Source organism: Suillus paluster, assembly GCF_016628075.1.
Source record: "Suillus paluster strain FC165 chromosome Unknown EDB91scaffold_1, whole genome shotgun sequence".
NCBI lineage: Eukaryota > Fungi > Basidiomycota > Agaricomycetes > Boletales > Suillaceae > Suillus > Suillus paluster.
The window spans coordinates 1,409,840-1,424,404 of NW_024537561.1; the positions used below are offsets into that span (position 1 = coordinate 1,409,840).

The 14,565-nt window shown below is 49.1% G+C and overlaps 4 protein-coding genes across 4 annotated transcripts; 1 reads left to right on the forward strand and 3 right to left on the reverse strand.

Annotated features, from left to right (window-relative positions):
• Window positions 1-339: 339 nt before the first annotated feature.
• On the reverse strand, window positions 340-3,270 carry EDB91DRAFT_1094083 (uncharacterized protein). Its single transcript, XM_041316856.1, has 15 exons — window positions 2,908-3,270; window positions 2,814-2,849; window positions 2,637-2,758; window positions 2,518-2,578; window positions 2,430-2,468; window positions 2,352-2,366; window positions 1,890-2,302; window positions 1,750-1,834; window positions 1,603-1,692; window positions 1,491-1,550; window positions 1,378-1,444; window positions 1,146-1,318; window positions 963-1,092; window positions 853-905; window positions 340-799 (listed from the first exon to the last, which is right to left on the reverse strand). Exons 2-15 carry the CDS (start codon window positions 2,847-2,849, stop codon window positions 395-397), a joined length of 1,749 nt encoding a protein of 582 aa, XP_041184552.1. The 5' UTR covers window positions 2,908-3,270; the 3' UTR covers window positions 340-394.
• Window positions 3,271-3,449: 179 nt separating this feature from the next.
• Window positions 3,450-4,822, reverse strand: EDB91DRAFT_1094086 (uncharacterized protein). The gene is made up of 3 exons (XM_041316857.1): window positions 4,762-4,822; window positions 4,441-4,700; window positions 3,450-4,389 (listed from the first exon to the last, which is right to left on the reverse strand). Exons 1-3 carry the CDS (start codon window positions 4,762-4,764, stop codon window positions 3,576-3,578), a joined length of 1,077 nt encoding a protein of 358 aa, XP_041184553.1. The 5' UTR covers window positions 4,765-4,822; the 3' UTR covers window positions 3,450-3,575.
• A 263-nt stretch (window positions 4,823-5,085) lies between these two features.
• Window positions 5,086-5,739, forward strand: EDB91DRAFT_1233469 (histone-fold-containing protein; the record flags this gene model as incomplete). Its single annotated transcript, XM_041321105.1, has 5 exons — window positions 5,086-5,097; window positions 5,156-5,333; window positions 5,388-5,492; window positions 5,542-5,664; window positions 5,717-5,739. 5 exons carry the CDS (start codon window positions 5,086-5,088, stop codon window positions 5,737-5,739), a joined length of 441 nt encoding a protein of 146 aa, XP_041184554.1.
• A 469-nt stretch (window positions 5,740-6,208) lies between these two features.
• On the reverse strand, window positions 6,209-14,275 carry EDB91DRAFT_1041405 (glycoside hydrolase family 13/glycosyltransferase family 5 protein; the record flags this gene model as incomplete). Its single annotated transcript, XM_041312921.1, has 19 exons — window positions 6,209-6,706; window positions 6,755-6,943; window positions 6,995-7,037; window positions 7,090-7,162; window positions 7,212-7,416; window positions 7,470-7,790; window positions 7,842-7,984; window positions 8,037-8,277; window positions 8,329-9,045; window positions 9,100-9,385; window positions 9,437-11,072; window positions 11,122-11,389; window positions 11,439-12,408; window positions 12,458-12,522; window positions 12,572-12,968; window positions 13,019-13,437; window positions 13,509-13,611; window positions 13,669-13,819; window positions 13,870-14,275. 19 exons carry the CDS (start codon window positions 14,273-14,275, stop codon window positions 6,209-6,211), a joined length of 7,131 nt encoding a protein of 2,376 aa, XP_041184555.1.
• Window positions 14,276-14,565: the final 290 nt, after the last annotated feature.

The following is a 14,565-nucleotide window of genomic DNA, read 5'->3' on the forward strand; positions in this document are numbered from 1 at the left end:
CAAATGATCACGGACGAGAAGGTTGCAGCCGCTCGGAGTTGACGTGTTGAACACTTGGTAAGCTTCTTCAAATTTGTTCTATCATTTCCTCGTAGTGTCCGCGAGAATGGGCCTCAACCGTTGCGTCTGTCAACAACACTGAATCAATCACGTCCATGAGATAAACGGAATCTCGAATTGACGGTCAAGGATGGTGATTTCTCAGTAGTGGCATTAGCTGAGCAACGGCCGTTGCTGCTCTGCGTGAAGTCACGTCAACTTCATGTTGTCAATTTCAAATCCTTTGTGCATGCGTTTAGATAAATGTTCGCGTTTGTGAAAAGGTTAGATCTACGAGTCTACATACAAGAGCGCGAATTATGAAGAAAATTGTGCTTGACTCGTAACACAATCTTTACCCCGAAATAAGCCTCTCTTTGAGTCCGACAACGAATATCCAGAACAAAGAGAAATTGTAGCCAATGGTACCGGAAACTGTCAAAGCCACGAGTGCATATTTCATCAGTGCAACTTTCCTTCTCTGGTAAAACCACTGCTCTCCACCCACCACCTTGAAATCATCCCAACGTGGCTTTCGCATGATCCACCAGTAGAGTGTCATCATACCAGGGAACGTGATTACATTTCTGGCGCCCTTCCGACTGTCACCTCGATGACATGAAAAACAGTGCGAAAATATCGTGTTCTCCATGCGTTTTCGGATCCATGTGTTGTAACAGGCTGTCGCCTTTTGGGTGACTTCAAGTGATTTCGCCTTACCATTGACGATCGGCTTGATCAGCTTGAGAACATAGCTAACCTATGTAGCCTCAAGTTCGATTACAGCAACTTGAGATGTCTAAAGGTACATACCTGAGTCTCAATGATGAAAAGAAGAGAAGCGTGAGCCGATAAACCGTTGGGCCCTGACAAAGTTGTCAGATGAAGTCATATTACACTGCATGGATCAGCCAACTACTAACCTACGATTGTGAACATGTTTGGAAATCCAGGGAATACCGTTCCGTAATAGCCCGTCGGTCCACCTTCCGATTCGAAGTATTGCTTAAGAGTGAGGCCACCAATTCCGCGAAAAGCTATGTCTCGTTCAACCTGTACAATATCGGATACTAAGGACCAGTACTCTTGGCTGAATTGAAAATTACCATGTAAAAGCCGGTAGCAAAAATAATTGCGTCCAGTGGTACTTTGTCACCAGTCTTGAGAACGACCCCATCCTCGACAATTTCTTGGATTCCGATCCAATTCAGATCAACGTTGAGTTGGTGCAACGCGGACAGGTAGCCAGAATCAAAAATCAGGCGTTTGCACCAAGGAGCTATTTAGCAGCAGTCAATTGGGTAAGTCACAATCATCGATATCACATTAATTGCTCACGATAAGTGGGTATCATCTCATTGTGGAATTTCGCTGGCGCGGTTTGTTGCATATACAATGATAGAATCTATTGATCATTAGAAATATCAGGTGGTCAGAGAAGCCGACGTTACCTTCTCGACCGCTGCATTAATGAATGAATTCGTCAAGAAAATGTTCCATAGAAGATCAAACTGGAATCGAAGAATTCAGCTTCCGCCAAAACGAGATATCTATGCACCATACTCTTATCATGATGGAACTCCTGTATGCGTACATGAGAAACGGAACGTGGGCAAACCCCCACTTGAGCCACTCTGGGTAGCGGTAGTTCTCCTTCAGTGTTTCACCATTCAACACGAACAATCTGCACAAGGATAGTAATTAACACACCCTCATTGTGAACCACTGTGGCGAGCGACAAAAGTTGATAATCCGAGTAGTAGGCTCGGCGGCGATAATCGGTATGAACTGAGTTCTGTAAAGTTTTTCAGCACGTTGCCTCCGATAGGCAGACAAGGAACATGACTTACGCAGAACAGCCATTGCCGACGACACCGATCACCTTGCCTTTCAGATCTACATCATGCCTCCAGTGAAAGGAATGCCAGAGTGGTCCCGTAAATTTTTCCCTTCCGGGAATATCCTGAGGAAACATCGGCGATGTGAAAGGGCCGACAGCCTGAATGACAACTTCCGCTCGTGTCTGCATAATCTGGCCAGACACTACGTCTTCTAGCGTCAAATTATGCACGCTGTTTTCCTCGTCCCATTCAACAAGCTTAACGCGGGTGTTGAATACCGTGCGGGAAGCCAGACCGTGTTTATGGTATATTTCCTCCCAGTACGCACGTATCTCGGGCTGTGTGGCGTAGTAGTTCTCCCAGGATGGGTTGGGTTCCGTTGAAAGGGAATACCAATGCCCGGGAATATCGGACCCACACCCCTGGTCAAGAGATTCAATAATCAAGTTCAAAGAGCGGACATGACCATACAGGGTATGTATTGTCCTGTCACGTTCCAACGAACAATTAACACTGATTCTGTGCGGATTAAAATGATTTCAATCGTACTCGCCACGTCCCACCGATGGATCCTGCTTTTTCATAAATCTAGAAAGGTCGTTTTCATCGTATGTACAAAATGTTCAAGGTGGCTTACCACGAAGTTGTCGTGTTGCAACTTGTTTCTCAAGTTCACAGCCATGGTAAGTCCGGCGATGCTGTTGTGTTGGATTTAGTATTAGCCCATTTGCCATCGGTGCAGCAGCAAGAACGTACCCGGCACCAACTATGACCACTCGAGGTTCACGATGCATATCTAGCAGAAGGTTTCGCGTCAAGCTTGTTGGTGGAAAAAGGAAGGAAGCGCAGTTCCGTTGTAGGGCCATGGGAGGACACCTCTGGGTTATATACCACTCAGGCGAAGTCCTATATTCGCCTGAGTGAAGACTTTACCATGGATCGGTGATCTCGGGGATGTTGACTGACCATCTAAGTATTTCCCTAGTCTCCAGTAGCTAACCCAATGTGGTCGATAAGTATCACTTGCCTTGTAAGTTCTTGCTTGTGCACAAAATCCGGAATAGTAATTCGAGATGCGGCAATGCTTGTTTTGAGATGTCTGTTACAGCATCGCTAGCCTACGCACCGAGACATGGCCCGTAGTGTTGTTGAGAGAAGTCTGCCATTCTGCCAGGCAGAACACTGTGGGTAGAATCTAGCAGAATGACAGACTGCAGGGGATCAGACAGGAGCTGCTGATATACTTCTTCACCCTTATACGGTCACCAGCTGGCATTTCCGAACGAAGGTTTGGCTTCTTCATGGCAAGCACTGAGAGCGTTGAGCATGTGTATTGCCATACCTTTAGAATGAGAATGAGAGCACTTATTCGTCGAATGCGACCGCAGTGTGACAACTGACCTGTGACTGATCGACTGCTCAGCGAAACTGAGTTATCACACAGTACATAGATCTATCCCCATCGGCTTTACATTAGTCTCGAGCCACACGTTCGGGGAAGTACAGAACACCGTTGGGGCTTCCCTTACATAGGCCCGACCACCCCAAATAGACACAGCCATCCCCTTGTAGCGATACAAGTGGCAATAAAACGCGTTCCTTAGACTTCTGCATGGCCTGCATAAAATTGGTTGGTTAGTATATTGCTTGATCCATATATAGCGTATAGAGAAATATAGTAGCCAGTGTGCAAATCTACCCCTCATTCCCTGCAACCTCCACAAGTGCAACATCGTCATCGTCATCGTCATTCTGATCGTCTTGTACGTCCGGTAAATTGAAGTAGAAACACAAGTTCGCCCATATAAGAGTCCGTGCTTCCATGCTGCGCGACGCCAACGTCTGCATGGCATCATAACAAGGATACTGAGCAGGCGGCTGCTGCGAGGCAATGTACTTTAGGACATGTAGGAGATCTTGAGAGGGTCCGTCTAACAACCTTCTCCTGGCCATTTGGTGGATACACTCCCTGTCACATGGACAGGATTCCTCCTCCTCAATTTTTTGAGCAAATTCCATCAGATAATGCTTGCCTCGCACTAGGCAGAGCCAATCGGCGGGTGTTAAGAGCCCCCATCGTGCGGTGCGTTCTCCAGGCTGCCACGCAATGGCATTCCCTTCAGAATTAGCGATCGTAGGGGGGGACGAGGTGCGGAGGGCATCAAAATCCATGAAAGGACTGATTGTAGATAACATATAAAACGCGGCAGGCAAAATTTCTGGGATATTGGCCTCTCGAGCTAGGCGTATGGCAGACGCAGGTTCCAGCATGCGATTATCGATGAATCGACTAGCTGCATCATGTTGCGGTAATGTGGATCCAGAAAGACCATCGTAGTGCTCTATGAGCTTATCCCATTCCTGGAGAGTCGATGGCCAGTCTGCACGAAAGCGAGCCCTGAGGAGCTTATGCAGTACGCGCACGAAATATTTCTGCGATAGCAGAAGAATTCCCTTATACTTGATGGCAGCAAGAGGGTTTCGATTCTCCAGCATGGATAGTATTGTGCTAAAAGTATTTGGCTTGAGAGCCACGGCCCATACAAACACCAGTGCTCACCCTGGATAGTACAGTGCTCGAAGAAGGTCTTCAAGGTCTTTTGCATCATCCGGCATATGTACGGAATCTACACCATCATACGTCTCTTGGTCTGTACCTGAGGGTAGTGCAAACATATCCGCAAACACTTTCGAGTGTGACGCGAGCACGAATTTGTGAACGCGGAAAGCATGCGTTTTACCAGCATGGGCGGCTAAGAGAACTACACTGCCATCTGCGTAGTATAGGTCTCCTGGACGCAAAAATTCATCCTCGGCTGCCTACATGTGGTGTAAGTACGGTGGGGATGGGATTGTTGTTACCAAGTAAAATCGAACCTACCATTCGCTTAAGCAAAAGATACCAGCTCAGTTGATAATGGTGTGACGAGTGTGGGGGTGTGACGGTACGTGCCTCGACGCGTGACAAGCGCGGTCGTTGAATCACGTGGTGTCCCTCACGGAATCGGACCTTGAATTCAACCCTTCATAAGGCTTAGCACACAAACGTCGCGTCCCCTCAACAACTCTTCCCTTGACCACCACCCACTACCGCCACTTGTACAGACCACATATCTGGTATGTATACGCTTGCGATATTGCATTGTAAATGCAAACTCACCCGTTCTTAACAGTCACATACCTGTACACTTTGTAAATTTAAGCAATGGCACCTAAAGTAAGTCAATTCGCGATTCAAATGGTTCCCATGTATTGATTCAAGGACCCCATTTCAGCCCGCATCCACCGCTGGCAAGGCTCCTGCCTCCACTGCCTCCAAGGCACCCGCTAAGGCTGACGCCGGCGCAAAGGCTGCGAAGAAAACTGCTGCTAAGCCACAGGCTCCCGTTGAAGGCGAGAAGAAGAAGCGTCGCAAGGTTCGCAAGGAGACGTACAGCTCGTATATCTACAAGGGTGCGTTTATGGGTCATGGTGGCGATGTTTGGGGTGACTGACTTCGTCGTCAAGTCCTCAAGCAGGTCCACCCCGATACGGGTATCTCGAACAAGGCTATGGCCATCCTGAACTCGTTTGTCAACGATATCTTTGAGCGCATTGCGACTGAGGCATCCAGTATGTTTCCATCGCTTGTCATGTGACAGATACTTACCGTTTACCTCAGAGCTTGCGGCTTACTCCAAGAAGTCGACGATCTCATCACGTGAGATTCAAACGTCTGTCCGTCTTATCCTGCCAGGAGAACTTGCAAAGCACGCCATTTCTGAGGGTACCAAGTCTGTCACCAGTAAGCACGATATCATTCAATTCGTAGGTCATGCTGTTGACCGTCATCTTAGAATTCTCTGCTGGGTCCAAGTAGTCTGTCTGTATATTTCACCGTGTATCGTTACAATACCGTGTACCTTTTCGTTATTAGAGATACCTCCACAGTACTTTCCTCATCGAGGCGGAAATTCGTTTCAGAGCCGCCCATAACACTTCAATTGATCTTCCTTTGAGCATACAAAACAAACTTGCCCGATCTGTCAGCGCTTACAAGTGATGTATTGGAGTGAGGTATATGTAGTGTAAACAATCATTCTAACAACAATTCTAACAACACCGATATCTATAAAAATATTTGAGAGTTCGTCATATGTGCACTTGTATGAGGCACTGGAGTTAAAGTATCTAACGGGATTTTTGCTTGACCAAGAGTCGACAATAAAAGAGCGTGATGTGTGCGAGTACAGAGTCCAGAAATTTGACGGCACCTATGATCCAACAACGAAAAAATCCGAGTGAATGAAAGTGTGCATGAAAACAAGCAAGTCCTTGGAGTGATGGTTCTAGTATGTGCATGATTGATGACGGTGAATAATTATGGTCGAGCTAAAGAAGCGGTGATTAGCCCAATTGAGCGTCTCCAAAGCCATGCTGCATGACAACTTACCTAATTGTTCTTTGCGGTAGAACCAGAAGTAACCTAGTACAATGACGATCTGACAGATCAACGCTATCCAGAATGGAGCAGAGGCCATCGGGCTGCCACTGAGACCTTGCGAGAAATCCCATGTTCCAACATCAGGGAAGACGCTTCCTGGACCGATGCGGTTTGGAGCAGTTGCCCGAGCGGCCATAACACAGATAGACCCGATAACCTGAGCGAAAGCGAGCGTGGCGCAGACGTGTAATCTTGACAATGTCTGGAGGAGAATCATTCCCAAACCAACACCTTGTACGGCGTCCAGGACACCGAGCCAAAGCCACAGAGAGAGACCAAGGTATGGTCCGCCTGAGCCAGCCCACGGGATATAGAGTGCAAGAGACGATGTGCCCCACAATGTCTGCAACATACGTTAGACGACGGAGGCTTGATATGGATAAGATCGTACCTGACACCACCTTGGAGCGCCAAGGCCAACAGCGAACACGGGCAACAACCAAGTGTGCGTCTTACTCAAGGATGTGAGGATGTAGAGCATGAGCGCCCAGACACCGATGAAAAAGAGGATGATGAGAAGCATGATCGCCCACTTGGGGATTGGAACGCTCCACAGGAAACTCCAGTTACGACCGTAGGGCTGCAATAGTGTTAGAACATGAGATCGTTGAAACACCGGAAGCTAACGTACCCCACTGAGCCAATAATCACGCAATACTTCAGATGCGAGGAACCTTGTGTAGAGTATCAGTATCGTCAACTTGACCGCGAACACATAAAACCTACCAAAGTACTAGTTTCCTTCGGAAGAGTGTTTTGAGGAAGTTGGGAACTTTTGGAGGAGTTTGTCGGTAGTACTCTGTCTCGTAGTTGGTATTGCCCTGCTTGAGATCTCAGATAGGACTTACCTGGCAGTCCATACAGCATCAAGTATGCAAATACAAACGACATGACTGAGAGCGGCCACAAGATAAGGACGATCCACCAAGGCGTAACGCTCCCGGGTTGCGCGGTGTTCAGAGTACTACCCCAGTACCATAGGGCAGCCACCCAGATCTGTTGGGAACCTTGCACAATACAAGCGCGCAGTGTCCAGACTTCAGTGGCGGCACCCTAAAGAACGAAAATCAGTTGCATGCTACAAAGGAACTCAAGAAATGACGAACCGCTTCCTCTCCAAAGTTCAAACCGAAGAAAATGAAAGCAGCAGCAGAAGCGACAGCATATGACCAAGTAGCAATGTCCGATAAAATGGTATGAGACGCTGAAAGCTTCGATGACACAGAGGGAACACCGATCAAAAAGAATGCTATGCCGTAGAAGAGCCAGGGAGCGGAAAGAACGTAAACAGAAGGCTTCAAGCGGAACATCGTATACCAAACGAAAGAGGAAGCTAAGAATACAGCGCTGAGGACATATAGCTGGAGGTTGTTTTGGTAGTTTTGACCAGTGAGCAACGTCATCTGGTAACTGTTTGCCGCAAGCATCTTAAGAACAAACGTGAGCTCATGAATGAGAATGAGAATCAAAGGTCTTACTTGGCCGAGAGCAATGATGATAGTATACAACGGCCAGCTTCCAATCTGTCGAGCCATGGCGATTTGGACCCTGTTCATGATCACAACATTGCCGTCAAATTCTGGTTCTGGACCAAATTGATGAGAGCTAGGCGTTCTTGGGGCTGTATGCATAGCATCAGTAGCGATTCACCTGCACAAAAAACCTACACTCACATGTCGGCCGCGAGTGCTCATTGATGGTGAGAGTCCCAGGCATACTCCAGACAGACTCTCGGTGCGATGAAATGTAACTGGCAGCACTTGACAGCTTGTCTCGTCGCACACGTTCGAAGAAGGCCTCCTCGGACCTAACGAGATACTTCTCGATAGAGAGCTCGCCCTTGGAGTTCTCTGAGCTCAACGTCTGCAGCTTTTGCACAAACTCTGAGGCAACGCCACCATCGGAATCCGTGAACTAAAGAGTGTTAATCAGTACAAACTCCACAAAAATGCCCGAGAGACGTACTGTCGCAATCGCCTTGTTCAACGGCGAGTTGCTCTTTTCCTCCACAATGCTGCCAATCGATTCCATCGAGGCCACTCTCGAGTGCGACCCAAACGGTTTCGCAGGAGGCGTCACAGTCAAGAAAGGATCCGGAGCATGCCGATGATCTTGTGCAATCGTCTTGTTCGCTTTCTCCAAGAAATCACTATACCCCGGCCGACTACCAGTCGCGAAACTATTCCGCGAGTGTTCTTCATCAGACGTATCCGACGCATATGAAGAGTCGCGATTGAGGTTGAAACGAGGTGGTGCTGATAGGAAGGTCTCATCGTTGGGCGTTGAAACGTCATTGGGCGTCGAGACCTGGCTCCACTGTCCAGGCGAACTAGGCATCAATCTCGGGGATGACATGGTGCTCTGAGCGTCCCAATCAGGTTGAATAGGCATGCCTTGATGAACAGGATTCCAGTCTTCTGCTTCTGCCACCGCTTGAGAAGGTTCATTCCCGCAGTCCGACTCTCGCCAAGCATTTGAAGCAGCTAGCTTTCGGCTCGCGTAGATACTCCTTCGGTGCATGTCTTCCATCCGCTGACGCCATTCGACGACTGGGAAACGCTGAACGGCTGAGCGAGCACGGAGTATGGCTCTTTCTTCCTCTGTGGATTTTAACGCTAACTTGATCGTCTTCGAAAGCTGGGACAACATATGGGCCGTCGAAGTAGATTCCACAGGGAACCACTACCAGCAAAAGCACATTAGATCCTGCTCAAAGATGAGGACACTAACACTCACCCATCCGGGCATCAACCCAAGACCACCAAGTCGACTCCCAACACCAAGCGCACCTTTCCTGCCAAACTCGACAGCGACCAATCCAAACGGTTCATCACGGGAAGGAATCAAAGCAAAGTCAGCACCACTAAACAGATAAGGCGGTAGCGCAGTGAACTCCGGTTTTGAGAAAACGCGATCAGGGTACATCTCCATCAACCGAGCAAGTTTCTCCGCTGCAAAACGACCATAAAGATCGATGACAGGTCCCACGCAAACCAACTGTATAGAAGTGCGTTTCTCCAACCTACGAGAAATTTCATCAGAAGCGCTTCTCAAGAAATGGAAACACACTCACAGCGAAGGCATAACATCCGCAATAAGATCGACACCTTTCTGCTTCGACCACCGACCGACGAACACAAACAGATCGGAGTTAGGATCCTGCTTGATACCCGCCCATTCCTGAGCTTGTCTCTTCATCTCCGGACGCTGTGCCTCAGCAGCCGCATCAATTTGAATATCCCTCATAGCCACCGGGTTCTCGTCCAAAGCCGCAATATCCGTAGGATCCGGATTAGGCAACGAATCGACGTGCTTGAGGGTCCAAAGCGCAGGATACCGCGCCCAACTCCGCTTTCCATACTTGTCCGATACACCAGCGACACCGATGCTCTTTTGATGAACACTGATGAACGATGCAGCTGCGTGAAGCAAGTTGAAGGTGTTTCCGAACTGAACGTATTTGGTGCAGTGCTCTTTGCTGATATTGAACGCGGAGCAGACTTCTTTCATCTCTTCTTTCGTTCGGAGCGGCCATAGACCCTGGAACTCGGCATTGTGCAGCGAGAGACAGACGGGTACGACTTTTGGCAAAAGGTATATCGGAGCGAGCGCACCGTGGTAGTCATTGACGTGGTATATGTCGATGACAGGGAATCGGCGAATGGTAGCTGCGATAGCCTGGTTCCAAGTAGAGTAGAAAATGGCGGAACTGAGATCGTCCATGCGAGCGGGGTACGGGTCGGACTTGGTCTGAGCGCGGAAAACGGGGCTGTCGAGGATAACATAGGTAATATTGTCCAACACGTGCGTCTCCACTTCAATAAGGTAGGGTTCATTGAAGATGACCACCTCGATAGGCTCCGCAGGTTCTCCAGCAGGGTACTCAAGGTCTTTGACCTTGGGAATGACCCAGATCATGTCAACGTCCGTCATAGCTTTTCCCATGAGCGAAGACATCACACCGAGACCTCCGATCTTGACTTTAAGCTTCCAGTCAATGATCTCATACTCGAGCGTCGCGATGAGGACCTTTCGCCGCTTGTTCTTGTCTTCTGGCCATCCTATGATATCCGCATTCCCCTTGTGTCCAAAGATTTTCTCCGTAATAGGCGTTGAGGTCTCCTTGAAGTCTGCAGTCGACTTGTTGCCGAGCGTTCCGAGAATCGGGAAATACTTGCTTGCGCCTGAATTGGTCTGCACACCGTACCGGTTGTGGCGAATCCCGTAGAAAGAGTACATGAAAATGACCACGGCAAGTATCCCGGAGATGAGGGAGAGAGAGCAGAGAAGCCCGTACATGATAGCACCGACGGAAGCCTGGCCACGGGGCTCAAGAGTCCACGCCATCGTAGCATCATTGACGACTAGAGCCCATGCAAGCGCAGGATAAGGCGGCGCCGACATGTTCAGGTAGTTGGGCGCGATACTATTTGGTGGCAGCCGATCCATGACGCCGTCCGCGTCGGTGTCGCCGTAGTAGTAATCATCGTACCCAAACACGTTGAGCTGGACGTACGTTGGCCACGCAGCCATGATTTCGAGCTCCCAAGTGCCATCGCCGATTTGGTTCATGACGTTGGAGATACCCTGGTCATAGCCCCAGTCATTGAAAGGACCCCGAGCGAGAAACTGAGGAACGCGGCGCTGCTGTTTAAAGTTCAAATCTGCATGCACGACGACACTAGCGGTGGTAGCAATGGCACTCCAATCTGCAGCAATGTCAACACCAAAAAAGAACGGTAGACTACGAGCACTCACATTGGACCATGATATGTTGACCCGCCCAGAAAGTATCAGAATTGCTGACAATATTAGCGGGGATGGTAGTAACGTTCTCCCAATTGGTCCAGTTAGACCAACTCTGTCCGTAGTTGCCCGAGTACCTGAACATATCCGCGCCAATAGCATGGTGCGTGAACGTATATTGGCCGTCAGTGTACTTGAACGCCTCGTTGTCGTAATCGGAATCAGGGAACACCATGATATTGCCCGCATCACCCTTCCGCAGAAGCAGATGATCGACGCTCTACGAAACCCATGAGCAAATCACCGAACACAAAAAAAAACAGACATACCCCAGTAGTCACCCCAGCCTGCGATAGCGGATTATTAACAATAATCTCCAAAATCCCATCCGAAACATTCGTCAAAGTACCAGACCACGACCACGCCGAGAGCGGAGCTCCGACAATGCGCGAGATGACTGGGTTCGTGATCGTATTGCACGCTACAGAGGTCAGGTCGAGCGTAGGCTGCCCACCAATCCCCGAAGACGTGACATTGAACGCCAAACTCGAGGTGACGTTGTCGCATCCCATCGCTGTGTTGAACTCTAGGACGAGGTCTATTGTCGTTGCGTTCGGGTCGCCATGCATAGCCTCGATGCGTGCGTCATGCCCGGGCAGGAACCTCGTGAGCATAGGCGGAGGGGGGAGCCACTCGAGGACAGGAACTAAAGCTTTCATGCCATACGTGTCCATGTCCACCGTCTGAAGACACCCATACCACGGCGCCGCCCCATTATTATAATACGACTGCCCCGAATTCACGAGCGTATAGTTTTCATACGGCGCCAGCAAGTTCTTCACTGTCTGTCCGCCCGTATAAGGCGAGGAAATCCACAACGGACCGCCACAATCATACGTAAACGTCTGCGAACTGTTCAGGTTGGAGTATAGGAGCCAAACTTGATCGGTGACCGTGCCCGTCAGGTTCTGCACGTTTGGGATTCCGGAACGGGAGACAGACCAGAGGCCCATCTCCGATGCAGTGCCGTTTGAACCTGGGCGCTCGATAAAGTAAGTCCAGTTTCCACGTTGTACGAGGTCGAACCCGTCTTGAAGGGCATTGTATGTGGTTCGGAGGTACATGAAATGTTTCAGGAGGCGACGCATGTCTGTCGTGGGATCAAAGTGATCGAGCGAGTTCCAGTCATCGTCACATCCTGTCAAGGCGGACTCGATGGGCATGTTGAAGTATTGGGCGGAGCCAAGCTTGTAGCACCCGTGGTGCTGCCAAGCTTTATTGCTCATCATTGCTTGACGGCTGACAGAAAGTGTGAGAAAAGCAATCAATGCAAGTATGGTTGACCCACCCGAAGAGATAATTGGAAGCCGTAGAGTCGAACAGATAGAAATTCTGCTCTTCACCATAGTAGACCTGTGAAAAGTTAGCACTGTGCTAACCAACCGTCGGGTCAAGCTCCTACCATTGGAACCCCTGGCATGACCAGATACGTGATAAATGAAGCCAAGGCGGATCTCAACGTGCCATTCTCCAAACTAGGCCAGCGGAAGACATCGAAATTGCTCGTTCCGAACAAATGCTTCGGATCCGTGAGGCCCGTGTTCGCATTCAAGAAATCGTTGTTGACGAACATCTGGTTCCAAGCTGAGATAAAGTTGGAGTTGAGATCATATGCCACCTCCAAGTTTCCGTCCATGCCGAGGAAACGGGTGAGGGCACGGTAGATTGAATAATGGAATGCGTAGCCATCGAGGTTGTTATTAGACTGCGCGCGCAAGAAATACTGGTTCTCTGATTCCGTCAAGTTGGCTGCCTGGACAAATGTAGGGGGCAGCATATTCGGGGTGCGGCCGCGTCCCCTGCAAATGAAATTGAATCCCTGATACCAAACACCAAAATAAGGACTGACATGTATAGGGAGCCAAACGTGTCACCGCCAGTAACCTCTCCGGTGATGTAAAAGTTCTTCTTTCCAAGATTAGTAGCGCATGCACGAGTTGCAGTTGCCCATGCCGTCATGCCGTCTACGGTGACCTGTGTGGACTTGTCGACGCGAATAGCATCGATGTCAAGTGCTGTGATTGTCATGCAAGAAAAGGTGGTGAGCTTTTGCATAACGGAAGGTTTCCATTCACGGAGACGATCCTGTACGGAGGCAAATTTTGAGAGTTCACGCTGCCAGTCGGGGTGAACACCAAAAGCTTCCATGTCACCATAATGATCAAAATCGGACTCGAGACAGCCGTTGTATCCGGTGACGGCCTGAATTGTGCCATCTTCTTGCCAAAAGACGGGAAGTTGACAAGACTGATTACGATCGTTGATGACCTAGCACACGACCAGGAAGTTAAATGAGCCGGGGACGGGCACGAGGCAGTACTAATATAAAAATGACTCACGGTGAAATCGGCATACTGTTCGAATCCCCACGGAATATAGCTTGGGTTCTTGTATACGGCAGAATATTCGTCGAGAGAGAAGGGGGCGCTAACGTTGAGATAACTGGGTGACGATGGGGGTGAGTGAGTGTACTGAGGAAGGAGATAAGGGAGAACATACCCTTCAAAACCGAGGAGGTCTGATAAAGTTCCGACAGTAAAGTCCAACATTATATACATGCCGCGTGTGTGTACTGTGTCGATAAAGTCGACCCAGTCTTGGATAGTACCCCAATGAGGGTCTAGGACAGAAAAGTCGAGAGGAGAATAACCTGAAGGAGGTGATGAGAATTGGAGTGAAGATGTGTAGAGTAGGACATACTATCTGCTTGCCATATCATGTTGATGAAGATTGTACCGGATAGATATATACCCTTCATGCCCATGCCTTGGATGTAGTCCAACCTTGAAGACAAACCCTTGAGGTCGCCACCGAAGCGCAACTGGGTCTCTCTCCAGTCCCATTCATACGGAGAGTCAAAATACTGATTATTTGAGGGGTCACCATCTGCAAACTTGTCCAAGAGGACTGTGTAGAACGGTACTGCACGCCAGTTCTGTGGGGAGGGAGTGTAGGTGGTGTTTGATCTAGTGGTGTAATAATCGGTAGGGTATGTTGCTGATTGGTTTACATTGAGATTGTAGGTTGTAAGGTCGGAACGCCAAGGGGAAGCGAAAGCTAGGGACGAAAAAGATAGAGAAGAAGCAAGGGCGGTTAGGAACCGCATGTGGGGCGGGTGAGGGGGGGCAGGGGTATGAAGAGAAGAGGACCTGCCAAAAATGAGTTGTAATATGATATAGGTAGTGGGACAAGTTAGGTCAAGTGAACAACACGTTTTAGAAGCAAAACAAAATTCGGCTGCCAGTGACGGTCAACTACCGTCGGATGAACGCATGTCCTTCTCGTTTCATGATTTCTATATCCGTATTCAATATTAAAGGTTTACGGCGTGGTCAGTCCTGACCGGACTTGCAAGGCACTGCTGCCAGGTTCTATCTAGCGTGAGACAAGGCACTA